At 39.3% G+C, this 16,454-nt stretch overlaps 2 protein-coding genes across 3 annotated transcripts in view; one reads left to right on the forward strand and one right to left on the reverse strand.

Annotated features, from left to right (window-relative positions):
• Positions 1-1,498, forward strand: part of PAX9 (paired box 9) — a 17,386-nt gene extending 15,888 nt beyond the window's left edge. Inside the window, exon 4 of the mRNA XM_027111093.1 lies at positions 1-1,498. This exon is cut by the window's left edge and continues 1,704 nt beyond it. The gene's annotated coding sequence lies outside the window, so the exon portion shown is untranslated.
• SLC25A21 (solute carrier family 25 member 21) overlaps positions 425-16,454 on the reverse strand; it is a 508,996-nt gene continuing 492,966 nt past the window's right edge. The window contains exons 8-10 of one of the 2 annotated variants that reach the window (XM_027111096.1): positions 7,105-7,286; positions 6,115-6,167; positions 425-2,775 (exon numbers count right to left, since the gene is read on the reverse strand). In XM_027111096.1, the coding sequence (XP_026966897.1) occupies positions 2,714-2,775; positions 6,115-6,167; positions 7,105-7,286 (297 nt within the window). In that variant the 3' untranslated portion in view covers positions 425-2,713. The remainder of the gene's footprint in view (positions 2,776-6,114; positions 6,168-7,104; positions 7,287-16,454) is intronic. The other variant, XM_027111095.1, reaches the window with a different exon arrangement.

Here is a 16,454-nt window from a genome sequence, read left to right on the forward strand (position 1 = left end):
ATGTGATTATGTGTTGTATTTTAAAACAGTTCATTTTCTTGGGCAAAATTCTACAGTTTTAATTGCTTCTGTTTAGAAAGTTCTTCCTGCTTGGCAATATAGGCTCGAAAATACGTTTTTAAAACATTGGTACAATTCATCTATTGGAAAATTAATATATTGCGTGTTTTTTGGTATTAATTCTGTGCAATAACTAACAGGGCACATCACTAGATATGGATGTTAAAGATGCATTCGTTAGGTGATTTTGATTTCTTCTGGTCTGTGCTGTGCACAGCCCACATGGCAATCCAGTTCTGTCACATCGGTTTCATGGCCTCATCTAAAACTCAGATGGCTAGATTAGCTAGGTTTTCAAATCACCAGGATATAAACAGTAAGCAGATTTCTGACACACAAGCTATGTTCGAGGAACTGCTTTTTTCAAGCAGGAGATATCTCATAGAGAGCTTTGAACTGCATTTATTTCTAAAGCAACCGAAATTCAGTGCTGCAAACAGGATTATAACTTCAGGAGAAGAATAAGCAGAAGAAGCAGATGAACTCTCAGGGCCGTAGTCTTCCTTTGATCTTGTAAAGCTCCTATTGACATCTGGAGTTCCCAGTCTGGTGAGAAAATAGACTATAAACCGAATGGAACAAAATACCAGTCCAATATTTTGGTGGAGACTTTAAAACCACACTGTACAGGGACTCTCCTGCCATGCAGAAAAACTGACATAAGGTACAGAATTATTCCTTATCAGATGTTTTTAGGCGGCTATTAGGAGTCTTTAAAAAATATCAATTGTTTGTATGGAAACATAACTAAATGTTATTTTCTTTATCTAAATTAAGAAATCTCTTGTTATTATGCTATTTATATATTTTTTCCGGTTCTTGTATCGTTAAAAATCTAATATTAATAGTATGAAAGTTTTCCTTTTCTTTTTACCCTAGGTTTTTTCTTAGCAACAGTGAATTCACATGGAGTAAATTGAAAAAGAGAAAGCCCAAATACAATTGGCTATTTAAAGCACATTATGATTGAAAGCTACTTTTAAAAACGAGAGAAGGAAAGTGGGATGGGATATGGGGTGGTTTGATTTTTAAAACATTATTATTATTGGTTACTGTTGACATACTTCCTCTGATTCTTAGGGGGTAAAAGTGTTGTTTTTAACCTGGCAAATGCACTCTTCAGAGATCCTTTTCCATCCCATCCACATGGAGAGGTTAAAGGTTCAATTTCATGGCCTCTATGCAGGCAGTGCTCTCTTTCACAGAAGGCAAGAGTATTACCTGAAGGATAGAATGCAGTTGGACAACAGACACATTCTTATTTCTCTTGTTTTGTCCTACTTTTAACGACCCTCATTAAATACTCGGCTGAAATATAAATTAAAAAAACACGTTGGAAAGGATGTACAACCGAAGGCTGTGTATGTATATACAGTATGTCAAAAAGCCTTTATTTTTATACTTTAAATGCTCTAAATTAATAAAGAGTAATAATTACTATGTTATCTTTCATTTTTTATTTTCAAAATGTTTTAGTGACACAGCTTCATGGTAGGAATATCTTGTAGTGGTTAAGAGCGGGTGCCATCTAGAACATGCAGATATTTTTGTTGACTCGAGCTACCAAAGCAGCATCGTTTCAGGATGCGTATATAAAATTAAGTTTGGTTATATCAATGCCAAGGAGATAATTTTTGGAGTGCATGTTAGTACAGGAATCTTTGGAAATGCTAAGAATGTACTTCTCCTTTGAAACATTTTCCCCTTCATAATACATATTCTAACACTGCAGTTAGTCGACTTCACACCTGAAACCGTCACTTAAAACTAATAATCTAGAAATTTAGTTTTATTCTCAACATCATTTTTAAGAATGGCATAGGTAAGAGTTCTGAACAAAGGTATTTGATGCAAATACAGATAGCACAAACGGGCCCAAGGAGTGGTTCGAATTTGTGATTTAGCATGAAAATATTTCAGCATTAAAACTTGTTTTCAAAGGGAAAGTAGTTTAATATAATTTCATGTTTTGTATTTGTCATAAAAGACTTCAAATATCATGATTTTAAAGTATTAACCAACAGTGAAAAATATAAAGTAGATTTAGGAAAATATAGCTGAGATGAGTATTATTACTAAAAGAAACAAACAAACTCACATTTTAAAATAAAATTTTAAAAGGTCATTTTGATACACTTTAGAAATATCTTCCTTGTATATCATTAAATACCACTTATGGAAGAATTTAATTCCTTATAAAAACTGTTTACATTTTGGCTTAATTTTTTTTCCCTTTTAAGCACTTCTTGACCTTTTGGGAGAAAATAATCATCAACACAATGAATTTTCCTTGTGAAGCCTTGTAAGAGGAACATAGGTCATAAAATTTATATTGCTTTTAGGAAGTATATCTGATTTCATGCTGTTTTTCTATATTCAGTTTATATACCTCATTGCTTCATAGTAGTAATTTTCTTCTCACAGTTTTATGGATTTGACCAAAACGACAGTTTCTAATTGTCTAGAGATAATTTTTGAAGTATCAAAATAGGTTTTGTTCTTGAACAAACTGTTTTGCCCTCTATAATTATGTATAGTTGTATAATTATAATTTATCATTGTATCAGCTCAGCTGATCGATATTCTCTTCTTCTCATGGTGCTGTATAATGAATATCCATTATCACAAGGGGGAAAAAATACTCTGTAGGCAATCACCAGTTCTCCTGAAGCCATGAATAGGTGTATTCATAAACCAGCAGCATCACTGCACCACCTAGAAAAGAAAAGAGCTGGTTTTTATCCCAAGTCCTGTGAAATCGTGCTGTCTTTCCCACTGGGTTTCTGAATCCCTGGAGTCCGATGCAGCCTATCAGGCAGAAGCCATTCAGAATCATCAGTTCTCAAGCTCCAACACACAGAAAACTACTGTGGAAAATTCTCAGAGCGAAATCAAGACCATCTTGAGTCTCTAACTACATTTTTTCCCCATGAGTTTCTGTAACTTTCATCATTTCTCATCAGATTCTTTTTCAGGCACTTTTAATTTTTAAAAGTAAGTAAATACAGACACATTTAGTCATGTAAGGGCATGTGGCTTTCCCGCAAACTGAAACCTTCAGATTTGTCATATGTAGGCAAAGGATTTATCTTTTTCAGTTTATAATTAGCATTGTTGTCGTTGCATTCAAGAAGGAAATCTCTAAGATGGTGCTGGATGGGTGAGCCTGGTTTTCTCTTACAGCTTTCAAACCGGATTACAATGTGAAAAATAGCTTCTGAGTACTTTGAAAATCTGTATTTCAAAACTTAGCTAGCTTTCAACCTCCTTTTGTTGCCTCAGATTTTTGTTGCCTTCATTCCTTTCATCTGCCTCAGATATATACGGATTGCACTTGAAAATTTGGTAGTCGGGGTTGAGTGTCATAAGACCATCATTTATCTTGGAAGAGAAGAGTTATATAACTGGCTGCAAAGGGGCTTGCTATGTAATATGTCAATAGGACTATGATACGGAAAACAAGCACTGAGGCTGCTGAATACTTAGACATCGGGAGAAGCATTTGCATGTGGATGATTCTGTGTTCTGTCTGATGCAGTAAATAGCACATATCCTGTGCCCTTTAAGATATTCTCTATCCTTTCATGTCTATGTGAACAATATTACAAAATCAAAGTGTGGACAAACGGCAGAAACTAACACAACATTGTAAAGCCCAATTTAAAAAAATGTGGACAGATATCCAGAGTACAACTTAGAGAAGACTTGGCTGCATGAACAGAAGACTGGCTTCTGACAGAAAGAAACAGAACTTGATTTTGATCTTATTTTGTACACACTACCATATATATATTTTTTTAATCTACAGGCCGCACATGTTTGTGTAACCTTATACCAAAGATAATTCTCTGCCTGTAATTTTCATTTTTAACCCCTGAAGATACTCTAATAGCCCCCTCTCAGCTGCTGTAGCCCTATTGGCTCTGGCAAACAAAAAGGGATGCACTACGGAGGGTTGTTAATATGTATGTAATTGCTCTGTTTACTCTTATTAACTGTTCACCATATAAGACAAGAACACGCAGAATCGGGTTAGTTTGCAGCCTAGTGATATTTGGAGTTTAAACCACAGACTTCAAGATTCTTCTTTCATGGGAGGTCCTGATCATTAGACACGTAGAGCTGCTAAGGCTGTTATAAAAATAAGATGGGGGCTTCCCTGGTGGAGCAGTGGTTGAGAGTCTGCCTGCCGATGCAGGGGACGCGGGTTCGTGCCCCGGTCCGGGAAGATCCCACATGCCGCGGAGCAGCTGGGCCCGTGAGCCATGGCCGCTGAGCCTGCGTGTCTGGAGCCTGTGCTCTGCAACGGGAGAGGCCACAGCGGTGAGAGGCCTGCGTACCGCAAAAAAAAAAAAAAAAAAGGGATGCTACTCTAGAACGAAGGATGAAAATGCCAGGTTCACCCTTCTTTTCTTTTTTACTGTCTCTCGCTGTTCCTCTTTCTCTCTCGAAAAAAAATCTTATCCTTAACTCACAAGTCCTACCTTTCTCTCTACACCTTTCTTTCCTTTGAGGTTGCTAGGACCTGTATGTTTGGGATGAGAGTGGAGGCCATGTCCTTGAATGAGATTTCCAGTTATTCACAATTTTGTTTCGCCTGGACAGTATGTTCACAAGAACACCTTTCATTGGATTTAACACCACAGCAACTCAGGACACCTCATGCAAAAAACACTTAAAAAGCCAACCAAACATTTGCAAGCCTCTAACAAAACCTGGGGTCAGATTATTTAAGAGTTTTGGATTAAGGTTCCAGTCAATTACCGTTTTAGCTAAACTCTCCCTGATCGCTCTCCCTTTTCAGGCCCATCCCGTCCTGAGAAAGCTGGATTAGGGCCAGTCCTATGATTTTCTCTAATACTAGGTCTACTAGCAGGTTTATACTGTGTGGTGAAGGAAAAACACCACATTCTTGAAGAGAGAGTGGCACAAAATCACCAATATTCTTTGTCATTGGGGTCGTGTTGACACACGGGCCAATAACAAATAGAAGGCAGGTCTGAATCTCAAATGTGAAGCAAAAATCCATGCTTAAATGCCTAAAAGGCTGGGACAGATGGACTGGGAACTGTGGAAGCGTTTTCAAAATATACAAAAGTATGAACTGTTCACGAGCTTCAATTTACAGACTGCTTTCTGTATCTCACGTTGGCAGAAATGCTCGTTCACTGGGCTGAGATTTAAAGGTAAATGTGCATGTGTGTGAGTGTGGCAGGGGAAGGGGACATCAGTGTTCAGAGGGAGGATTGGGAAAGGGAGAAAGGGGAGGAGTAGGGGCCAGTTCTGGGGAAGATTTCCAGGATGTCTAAGAAGGTGAGTGTAGCCTGGTAAAATAATACGTGTGGTCTAGTGCATACTTCTGTACTTATTCACAAGCTTGCTTATAATCCAAGACTATTTGCCCAGGTGGTTGAGTCTGCAGCAGTTGCTTTCTTATCTGTTTACACAGAGGCAGCTGACTCTCCCTGTGGGAATGACAGCCGGCTTTTTGTGGGCTGGCATCCTGAGGTAAGGCCCCGAGCCAGGAGCCTCCACCATCATGCTGACAGGAGCTAGGAAGGTGAGCGCCAGGCTGCAGCTTCTCCATTCTTGCTTCCCAGAGGCGACAGTGGGGAGAGTTGCACTGGCTGTTCATGGAGACTAGCTGTCCTCCTTTTCTCCTTCTGAAGCGAAGCTGAGGCAGGAGCAAGAATGAACTAGAAGCACAGGGAAAGTTTTATTGGGCTGGTCCCTCAGTCAGTAAAAAATCCTCCCTTTCAGCCAGAAGCGACTCAAACTCCGACTGGCTGTGCATCCTTTCCGATTGACTTAAGGTGGGCTTTGGCTTCTATTAGCCTCCAGTAAGGCCACAAATAGTACCTTATAAACAAAAGCAGAATGTTTCTAATGGACGCCTTTAGTGTCTTGAATACTCCCAGACAACTTTTTATCCTTAAGGTTTCCATGTTTCACAGTGTGACAAACTTTAGTTGTGTTACAGATAGACACAAATAAGATAAAAGGGATACTAGAGAAATAAGGAAGGAAGGATATAAGTAATGAAAACATTATTACCTGGTCCAAGCCTCATAATCTTGGGAAGCAGGCCTTTATACAAAGCTAAAATGCTAGAACCGGAAGGGAAAGAGCAACATTCTTATTCTGAAAACAAAATGCAGTTGTACCTCAGCTTTACTGAGATGCTGACCCAGCATTTACCCAGAAAAGTCATTTGAGAAAAATTTTCAAATCCCAAAACAGACAGTATCGGGCTAAGTATTCTCTGCAGCAAATTGGATGAGAGGAAAGAATTAATCCTTTAATACCCAAGCTATGCTGATCTTGTCCCATCGCAAATAGGACTTTCATCAGCGAGATGGTTTTTGTTATCCAGACAGGCCTTACTTTCAAGACAGCTGTGTATATGGACAAAATGACTCTTGGAATTGAGTTTAAAAGACCATAAATGCAGTCCTCACAGAAGGAAATACGATGCAGTTTAGATCAAAATAATAAAATACTACTTGCTTACTTGAGAATAAGACCTGCTGAGGAGGGATGAAGAGACGAAAGTAAGACTTAAAAAAAAAAAAAAAAGTAGAAAAAGGCACATACTTTAAATTCTTAAAAGAAAACTACCTTCACAGAATTCTGTTTAATTCTCTCAGGAGAATATAATTAGGTGACATTTTGATTAGATGTATAGTCAGAAGACAATTACTCTCCTGCCCACGTGGGAACAGGGCATATTATATGCAATAGCATACTGTGCAAACCGACAAGCAAGGAGTTCACCTTGGGGAAAAAAAAAAAAGTTCACCTTGGCATTCTAGGACAAACATACAGTATATTGAATGATCGTGGCTTATGTTTCTTGATGGCGTAAGAAGGTTTTGCCAACATCTCATTACTGTGTTATCTCGCAAAGTTTCTCATCTATTCCCTATAGCTTCTCAGACACACACCCAATTCAGGAGGGCTTAATGGCTCTCATCAAAATGGAAGTACAATATGGTTTTAGCAATGCTTCAGTCTTGCACATTTATTAAAATAAGAATGTGTTACCCTTCTTCCTGATAGACCGTGGCCATTGTTTTAAAACAGGTTCTGTACTTGATCTCTCCAGGAACTGGCTGAGGCCCTTGAATCCTACTTTTGGCAACATCAAAAGGGATGTTAATGACTGAGGCTATTGTGCCCGAGAGAAGACCAACCCCAAATTTTCTCAGAAACTCCAAGGTTGGATCCTAAAAGAAAAGAAGAATAAAATAACAGAAAGGGAAGCGTAAGCCCCTAAGTCGGTTAAACACTATAAAGCAATATGTATTTAAGCAGAGCGTTGCACTCCCCGGCACCCTCCTGTTATTCCAGCGGAACACATTAGGATTTCCTAGGCTGGAACTTGTTTTCTTGACAATCCCATTGGCTATGTTTTTACACATGGTCTAAATTGCTGAAGTACACATTTCCTCACACAGGATTTATAAACACAGTTCATAAAGAAAGACTGGTATGGCATATGGGGATGATTTGTATAATTGGGCTTCACAATGTACTTAGTATTACTGTATCAAAACAGGAGAAATCCAAGCACACTATTAGCTAATTGGCCAGAATATTTTACAAATGACAGCAACTTCCACCATGAAGCCTACTAAAATGCTCATTTGTGTGTGGACCCCCAAATGTTAAATTAAATCAAGGCTACTCTCGGTCTGCTGCTATTCCCCTCCAGGTTTTTTGCATTTATTTTCACGTGTAGCTGATCCACTGTACTGAGAAGTGCTAGCTTCCTGTTATTAACAAACCAACTTGGGAAGGCTGCAAAACAGCCTGTGACATTCTGTGCATTATAAACAGTAGTAAGTCACTGGACTATTGGCTGAAGAATTTTCAACCCATTGTTCCTGAATCTTATTCTTCCTTCAATGGCAAAGGAAGAAAAGGTGAGAGACAGAGACAGAAAAGAGACAGGGAGAGAGACATACACACACACAGAAAGGGAGGAAGAAAGAGAGAGAAAAATATTTCTTCTTTCCATTTGAATTTGGGTCCTTCACTTTGGTCTGATTTGATTTTCCACCCCTCCCTGCTCTGCTCCTGATATCAAAGTATTTAATTAGGTCTTATGTGGTAGTCACTTTCTTTTTGCCTATTTTTGTGCCTAGTGAGCTCACATTATGCTTTGTTACAATGAATTTGCTGGAAAGTTCTCATTTTGCTGTCAGCCTCAGTTCTTGCCCTGAAGAGAGGTCATCTCACAAACTGTAAGTTGCTGACGGAGACCTCCCCTATCCTTCCCCTGGCCTCTCTTTTGGTCAATACTTCGGAGGGAATCTTCACAGAGGAACAATACAGGGTAGTGCCATGATGCTATTTTTATCCAGCAGGAGAAGTAAACGTGGGAACCATTCTCTGCTTAATAAAAAAATAAAATCAGGTCTGAGCATTGCATGCTTATAGCTTTGATGGAAGAAGAAAAATTCTGGAAGCTCTGAAATTTTCAACTGAAATAAGAGCCAGATACCATCACAGAAACTCCTATGTGGTTAAATATAAAAAGTGAGGGGTTCGGTAATAATTCTTGGATCTGGGCCATACAGGTGTCGGGTAGGTTTAAAGGGATTTAAAAACCAACAGGGTCTTTCAACAGGAAAAACAATGCAGTGATTGCAGTATGAGTGAGGTGTGTTTAAATAATTTCCCCTCCCCCCATTCTTTTCCCTTTTACAAGGAGAGAAAAATGCCTTTATGTTACCCTTCTCCATTCTGGCACAGAAGCAGAACTGGAGCTCGGGAGGATGGCGGATTCAGGGCCAGCTCTGGTTGTCTGACCTTGCACGAGTCACTGAATCCCATGGAGCCCCGTGTGTAGAAGGGATGTTTTTAACACCCACCTTAACTTTGTACTGCATGGTTTTTCTGAGAAATAAAAACAATAATAGTAGTAAAAGTGCTATGAATATTGTACAAGCCTGGCAGAAAATGGATAGTATTTTTATGTAACCTGTTTTCTAAAGTCTCAAAACACCTATGATGAGACCCTCTCGTGGTGCTCCTGCGACACAGCCAAGGACAAGGGTGAAAGTGATGACTTGTATATGCACAGTGACCTTTTGGGAAGTTCAAGGGACCCTGTCAATCACACAGCGTCTCCCACCTCCTGATGTGTTCGCTGAGGATTGGAGTTGGGGAGGGAGGAGAGGCTAAGACACTCAATGAAGGTCATTATGTTTGAGATGCTGTTGGGGACCAAATCCTAAGGTCTTCAAGCCATCATAGTGTTCACTAGCACAAGCGTACATTGAACCCATGTTTTCTATTAATTTCCCAGCTCAACAGTAAGATCCCACAGTAGTTCCCAAATCCAGTTGTGCATCAGAGTTACCTGGGAGCTTTACAACATATGGATACCCAGACCCACCTCAGACCCACCTTAGGTTCCCAGAATCACCTGGGAAAGTACCTAGAAGTTGCTTTAAAATAAGCCCATGCACATATGGTCACCTTATCTTTGATAAAGGAGGCAAGAATATACAGTGGAGAAAAGACAGCTTCTTCAATAAGTGGTGCTGGGAAAACTGGACAGGTACATGTAAAAGTATGAAATTAGAACACTCTCTAACACCATACAAAAAAATAAACTCAAAATGGATTAAAGACCTAAATGTAAGGCCAGACACTATCAAACTCTTAGAGGAAAACATAGGCAGAACACTCTATGACATAAATCACAGCAAGATCCTTTTTGACCCACCTCCTAGAGAAATCGAAATGAAAACAAAAATGAACAAATGTGACCTAATGAAACTTACTTTTGCACAGCAAAGGAAACCATAAACAAGATGAAAACACAACCCTCAGAATGGGAGAAGATATTTGCAAATGAAGCAACTGACAAAGGATTAATCTCCAAAATTTACAAGCAGCTCATGCAGCTCAATATCAAAAAAACAAACAACCCAATCCAAAAATGGGCAGAAGACCTAAATAGACATTTCTCCAAAGAAGATATACAGATTGCCAACAAACACATGAAAGGATGCTCAACATCACTGGGAATGTAAATTGATACAGCCACTATGGAGAACAGTATGGAGTTTCCTTAAAAAACTAAAAATAGAACTACCATATGACCCAGCAATCCCACTACTGGGCATATACCCTGAGAAAACCATAATTCAAAAAGAGTCATGTACCAAAATGTTCATTGCAGCTCTATTTACAATAGCCCGGAGATGGAAGCAACGTTAGTGTCCATGAACAGATGAATGGATAAAGAAGATGTGGCACATATATACAATGGAATATTACTCAGCCATAAAAAGAAACGAAATGTTGTTATTTGTAGTGAGGTGGATGGACCTAGAGTCTGTCATACAGAGTGAAGTGAGTCAGAAGGAGAAAAACAAATACCGTATGCTAACACATATGTGTGGAATCTGAAAAAAAGAAAAAAAAAAGGTCATGAAGAAACTAGGGGCAAGATAGGAATAAAGACACAGACCTACTAGAGAATGGACTTGAGGACACAGGGAGGGGGAAGAGTAAGCTGTGACAAAGTGAGAGAGAGGCATGGACATATGTACACTATGAAACATAAAATAGATAGCTAGTGGGAAGCAGCCACATAGCACAGGGAGATCAGCTCGGTGCTTTGTGACCACCTAGAGGGGTGGGATAGGGAGGGTGGGGGGGAGGGAGACACAAGAGGGAAGAGATATGGGAACATATGTATATGTATAACTGATTCACTTTGTTATAAAGCAGAAACTGACGCACCATTGTAAAGCAATTATACTCCAATAAAGATGTTAAAAAAAAAAGAACTTCAGGACTTCTGACATTGCCAGGCTGAGGGCCCATGTCTGGGAATCACTGATTTTGATATTCCAGGCAGACAAAGCAGATGGTCAATTGCTACCCCTCTGGGCATTCTAGGGAGGAGAAAAGTCTTTTGGGGATGGCCAAGAGCTATCCCTCACCACCTGGCCTCTGGGCCCCTTTCCAGCCTCTTCCTCTGAGTCCATGGTCTGCTCTAGGCAGCAACCCAGACTGGGATCGGATGCGCCAAGGAGAGCCCTGCCAGCTCACCTCTGCTGCATGTCATCAACCATCCTCGGAAGAACACAGTCCCTCAAATGCCCCTCCCCTTCATCCCCCTCCGGCTGCTCTTGCTACTTCTTTGGCTTTAGCTCAGGTTCCCATTACTTTCACCAAGTCTTGCTTTCTTCTTGCTTCTATCATCTGTTCTTCACAGTGGCACCAGGGATTTTTTTTTTTTAATAAAAACGTATCTGCTTCTGGTGCCTCCCTACTCAAAGACCCTCAACCCTTCCCCACAGCACAGAGAGTAAAGCCAAAGCTCCTCATTGGCCTTTGGTTTGTTTCGCATGATATGCTTTCAACCTACCTTTCTAGCCTCAAATTCTACAACTCTACCCCCAAGCCAAACTACACTCATGCTGGTTAAATCATAATCATGCCCATTTCTACCAAACACTTTTCTAAGTCCATGTTTTTTTTCAAACAACTCCCACAACCTAGAATGTCATTCTCCATCATATTCACAGATAGCAGCCCCACTCTTTATGGTCCAGCTTAAATCCCACCTTGCCCAAGAGACTTCCGTGGATCCCCATCAAAATTGATTTCTCCCTCTTGGGCACTCCTGAAACACTGCCTGATCCTCGATCGTCTTTGCTCTGGCTCTCTTTGTGTCTGGTTTATTTTTGTGTGTATCGATCTTCCCTGCTGGAATGTGAGCTGGCACAGAACAGGAGCATGTGTTATTCCTCTTTGTGTCACCTACTACACAGTGTGCACAGTAAGTGCTAAATAAATGTCTGCGGATTAGCCTATCACTGTAGTTTATCTTTGTAGAAACAATGAGAATCAAGCTTTGACCTTAATCACTATTTCTCAAAACTCAGTATCTTCTACCCTGTAAATGAACCCCTATTAGAACTTTATGTTTCTGTCTTTCTGCCAGGAGGCGTTAACATGGGGACATGACAAGGCATAGGACATTTGCAAAGTGGAGTATTTCCAGGCAAATGAATTGAGACTCTCAGGTCATAGAGCCAGGCCTGGGCTTGCCAGACCCCATTACTCAGGGACTCACAGAAAAAAACATGATATGGCATCCTGTGACCAGATTTTAGCAAAAGAATGCAGTGGGCACAGAGTAAAGTCTTGAAATATTACTCTTTGGGCTGGCTCTTCTTTCTTACACTTCCTGATCTTTCCCCTAGTAGGGAGAGGCGTCCACTTGCCTCAAGAATGAGGATTGTTGTAGCAGGACTATAAAGAGAGAGCAAAAGGTAATATTTAGTGTTTCTGGTTTTCAAATTAGGCTCTTCAGTGTATTACATCAATTAATCTTCACAGTCTTTGAGGTAAGAACTATTATTTTTATTTCTATTTTACAAATGAGTGAACTGAAAGCTTAGGTGTAAGAAGGGAATTTTTGTTACATCCAAGTGAACCCAAGACTTTGCCTTAGGGGATAGTTTTTCTACTGATATGCCTAAGGGTTGGTGGGTGGGTTGTTGTGGGAGGTGCCTGAGAACCTCCTGAAATTATAAGCAATGGTTCTGGGTATGTGCAGATGGGCTTTTCAGAAAATGTCTATAGATTTTATCAGGCTCACAGAAGCTGAAAAACATCTTCATCAAATCATTTCCCCTACCAATAAATTTATAAAGTAAAAAAAGGACAGTGCAGTGTTGAAAACATTGGGGCTGAAAACAGAAAGCCCTCATTTTCATGGGCGTTATCAGGCAATTCACCTTAGTGAAAAGATTTCTGCAAATATTTCCACTCTGGACTCAGGTTACTCATACCTCAACCATATCTATGAACTCAATGGTTCTCAAAGTGTGGTCCCTGAACCACCATCATCAGTATCATGTGAGAACTTAGTAGAAATGAAAATTGGGGTTTTACCCCAGGCCTACAGCACCCCAAACTCGGGATGGAGCACAACAATCTGTCTAAACAAGTCTTCCAAATTATCCTGATGGATGCTTGTCTGAGAACCACTGCTAAACTGAACCTTATGGTTCATCTTTTTGGATCCTTGGACTGGATAAATGATGCTCTAAAAGGGTCTGGATGTGCTGGGAAGCATTTTAAAGCCTTCTTTGGTGGAAGCAGAGCTTTGTTTTTTAAGGCTGCAGAACTGAACACAATGCTATTAACTCTGTTCACCTTTTCCTACCCCAGGTCCATCCAAAGCAAGAATGCACATCTGTGAGGTTGTTGGGTCCGAGTGAAACCTATCACACAGTTTGAATGGGTCATGCTGTACTGGCAATCAGTGAATCATGCCAGCATTTCTGTCAATAATCATAATGACAAATAACAATAAAAGTAAAGAGAAGTAATAAAATAATGTACATGGTATGATATTTGTGGTATTTTTCATAATTTTCATTAAGAAAGTTAATGGTACTGTTAATAATAGTTACTTATTGATAGATAATTTTATATGCAAAAAACATTTACAAAACCTATATATCATATAAGAACCCTATGAATTAAGTACATAACACCATTTTACAGATAAGGACATGAAACTTAAAGAGTTAAGTCACTTGATCAAGATCACACTGCTTATAGGAGGTGGAGCTTGGATTTGAACTCAAGTTCTTCAGACTTCCAACCACTGTTATATTATATCCCATTCATTATGTTATATTCCTTCTCATTCACCATTCATTTGTTGTATAGTCATCCAACATACATTTATTGTATGTCTACAAATGCCTGGTCCTACAGTGGGTGCTAGAATGGAGTGTGAAGGTAAATGGTCCAGAGAGGGGATAGGGTGGCTTTATAATGAAGTATCATAGTACAATGTGATGAGTCCTGAAATGGGGGTGTGAACAAAATGCAGGGGTAAACATGCAGTAAAGAGAAGGGAGTTACTTCTGGACTTTCACTATCAAAGTTCGATGAGACAGTACCTAACTTCTGCCTCTTAAAAACTTAGTCACTTGTTCGTCTTTATGAACTCAACGGAAGACATCTCATTATTACAAGTCACCATGCATTAGCTAAATGGTTAGCCTTCTGGCTTGATTATCATATTACTTGAAATGTCATTTTGCCCTTTCCATTAGTTTATTTTAAAAACTGGACAAAGATGATGATGATAAGACACGATGTGCTAGGCACTGTGTTAAGCACTTTCTGTATATTTAAGCCTCACAATATTGCTGAGCAGATGAGGTATCTGAAGCTTACAGAAACTGTCTACCTTACAAAGAAATATAATTTTATTTATTTATTTATTTAAAGTCTTATAAGTATAAAAGGTTTTTTTCAAATTTTATTTTATTTTTTTATACTGCAGGTTCTTATTAGTTATCTATTTTATACATATTAGTGCATATATGTCAACCTCAATCTCTCAATTCATCCCACCACCACCACCCCACCCCATGCTTCTCCCCTTGGTGTCCATACGTTTGTCCTCTACATCTGTGTCTCTATTTCTGCCTTGCAAACCGGTCATCTGTGCCATTTTTCTAGATTCCACATATATGCGTTAATATACGATATTTGTTTTTCTCTTTCTGACTTACTTCACTCTGTATGACGGTCTCTAGATCCATCCACGTCTCTACAAATGACCCAATTTCACTCCTTTTTATGGCTGAGTAATATTCCATTTTATATATGTACCACATCTTCTTTATCCATTCATCTGTCCATGGGCATTTAGGTTGCTTCCATGAACTGGCTATTGTAAATAGTGCTGCAATGAACATTGGTGTGCATGTGTCTTTTTGAACTATGGTTTTCTCTGAGTATATGCCCAGTAGTGGGGTCGCTGGGTCATATAGTAGTTCTTTATTTTTTTTTTTTAACATCTTTATTGGGGTATAATTGATCAGTCATACATAAACATATGTTCCCATATGTCTTCCCTCTTGCATCTCCCCCCCTCCCCCCCTCCCTATCCCACCCCTCCAGGCTGTCACAAAGCACCGAGCCAATATCCCTGTGCCATGCGGCTGCTTCCCACTAGCTATCTACCTTACTACGTTTGTTAGTGTGTATATGCCCATGACTCTCTCTCGCCCTGTCACAGCTCACTCTTCCCCCTCCCCATAACCTCAAGTCCGTTCTCTAGGAGGTCTGCGTCTTTATTCCTGCTTTACCCCTAGGTTCTTCATGACATTTTTTTTCTTAAATTCCATATATATGTGTTAGCATACGGTATTTGTCTTTTTCTTTCTGACTTACTTCACTCTGTATGACAGACTCTAGGTCTATCCACCTCATTACAAATAGCTCAATTTCGTTTCTTTTTATGGCTGAGTAATATTCCATTGTATATATGTGCCACATCTTCTTTATCCATTCATCCAATGATGGGCACTTAGGTTGTTTCCATCTCCGGGCTATTGTAAATAGAGCTGCAATGAACATTTTGGTACATGACTCTTTTTGAATTTTGGTTTTCTCAGGGTATATGCCCAGTAGTGGGATTGCTGGGTCATATGGTAGTTCTATTTTTAGTTTTTTAAGGAAACTCCATACTGTTCTCCATAGTGGCTGTATCAATTTACATTCAGATCAATACTGCAAGAGGGTTCCCTTTTCTCCACACCCTCTCCAGAATTTGTTGTTTGTAGATTTTCTGATGATGCCTATTCTAACCAGGATGAGGTAATACCTCACTGTAGTTGTGATTTGCATTTCTCTAATAATTAGTGATGTTGAGCAGCTTTTCATATGCCTCTTGGCCATCTGTGTGTCTTTGGAGAAATGTCTATTTAGGTCTTCTGCCCATTTTTTGATTGGGTTGTTTTCTTAATACTGAGCTGCATGAGTTGTTTGTATATTTTGGAGATTAATCCTTTGTCCATTGATTGGTTTGCAAATATCTCACATTCTGAGGGTTGTCTTATTGTTTTGTTTATAGTTTCCTTTGCTGTGCAAAAGTTTTTAAGTTTCATTAGGTCCCATTTGTTTATTTTTGTTTTTATTTCCATTACTCTAGGAGGTGGGTCAAAAAAGATCTTGGTGTGATTTATGTCAAAGAGTGTTCTTCCTATGTTTTCCTCTAAGAGTTTTATAATGTCTGGTCTTACATTTAGGTCTTTAATCCATTTTGAGTTTATTTTTGTGTATGGTGTTAGGAAGTATTCTGATTTCATTCTTTTACATTTAGCTGTCCAGTTTTCCCAGCACCATTTAATGAAGAGGCTTTCTTTTCTCCATTGTATATCCCTGCCTCCTTTGTCATAGGTTGGTTGACTATAGGTGCATGGGTTTATCTCTGCGCTTTCTATCCTGTTCCATTGATCTATATTTCTGTTTTTGTGCCAGTACCATATTGTCTTGATTACTGTAGCTTTGTAATATAGTCTGAAGTCAGGGAGTCTGATACCTCCAGCTCC

The sequence above is a fragment of the Aethalodelphis obliquidens genome, unplaced genomic scaffold, assembly GCF_003676395.1.
Source record: "Aethalodelphis obliquidens isolate GAN/ISIS:26980383/991018 unplaced genomic scaffold, ASM367639v1 scaffold10, whole genome shotgun sequence".
Lineage (NCBI taxonomy): Eukaryota > Metazoa > Chordata > Mammalia > Artiodactyla > Delphinidae > Aethalodelphis > Aethalodelphis obliquidens.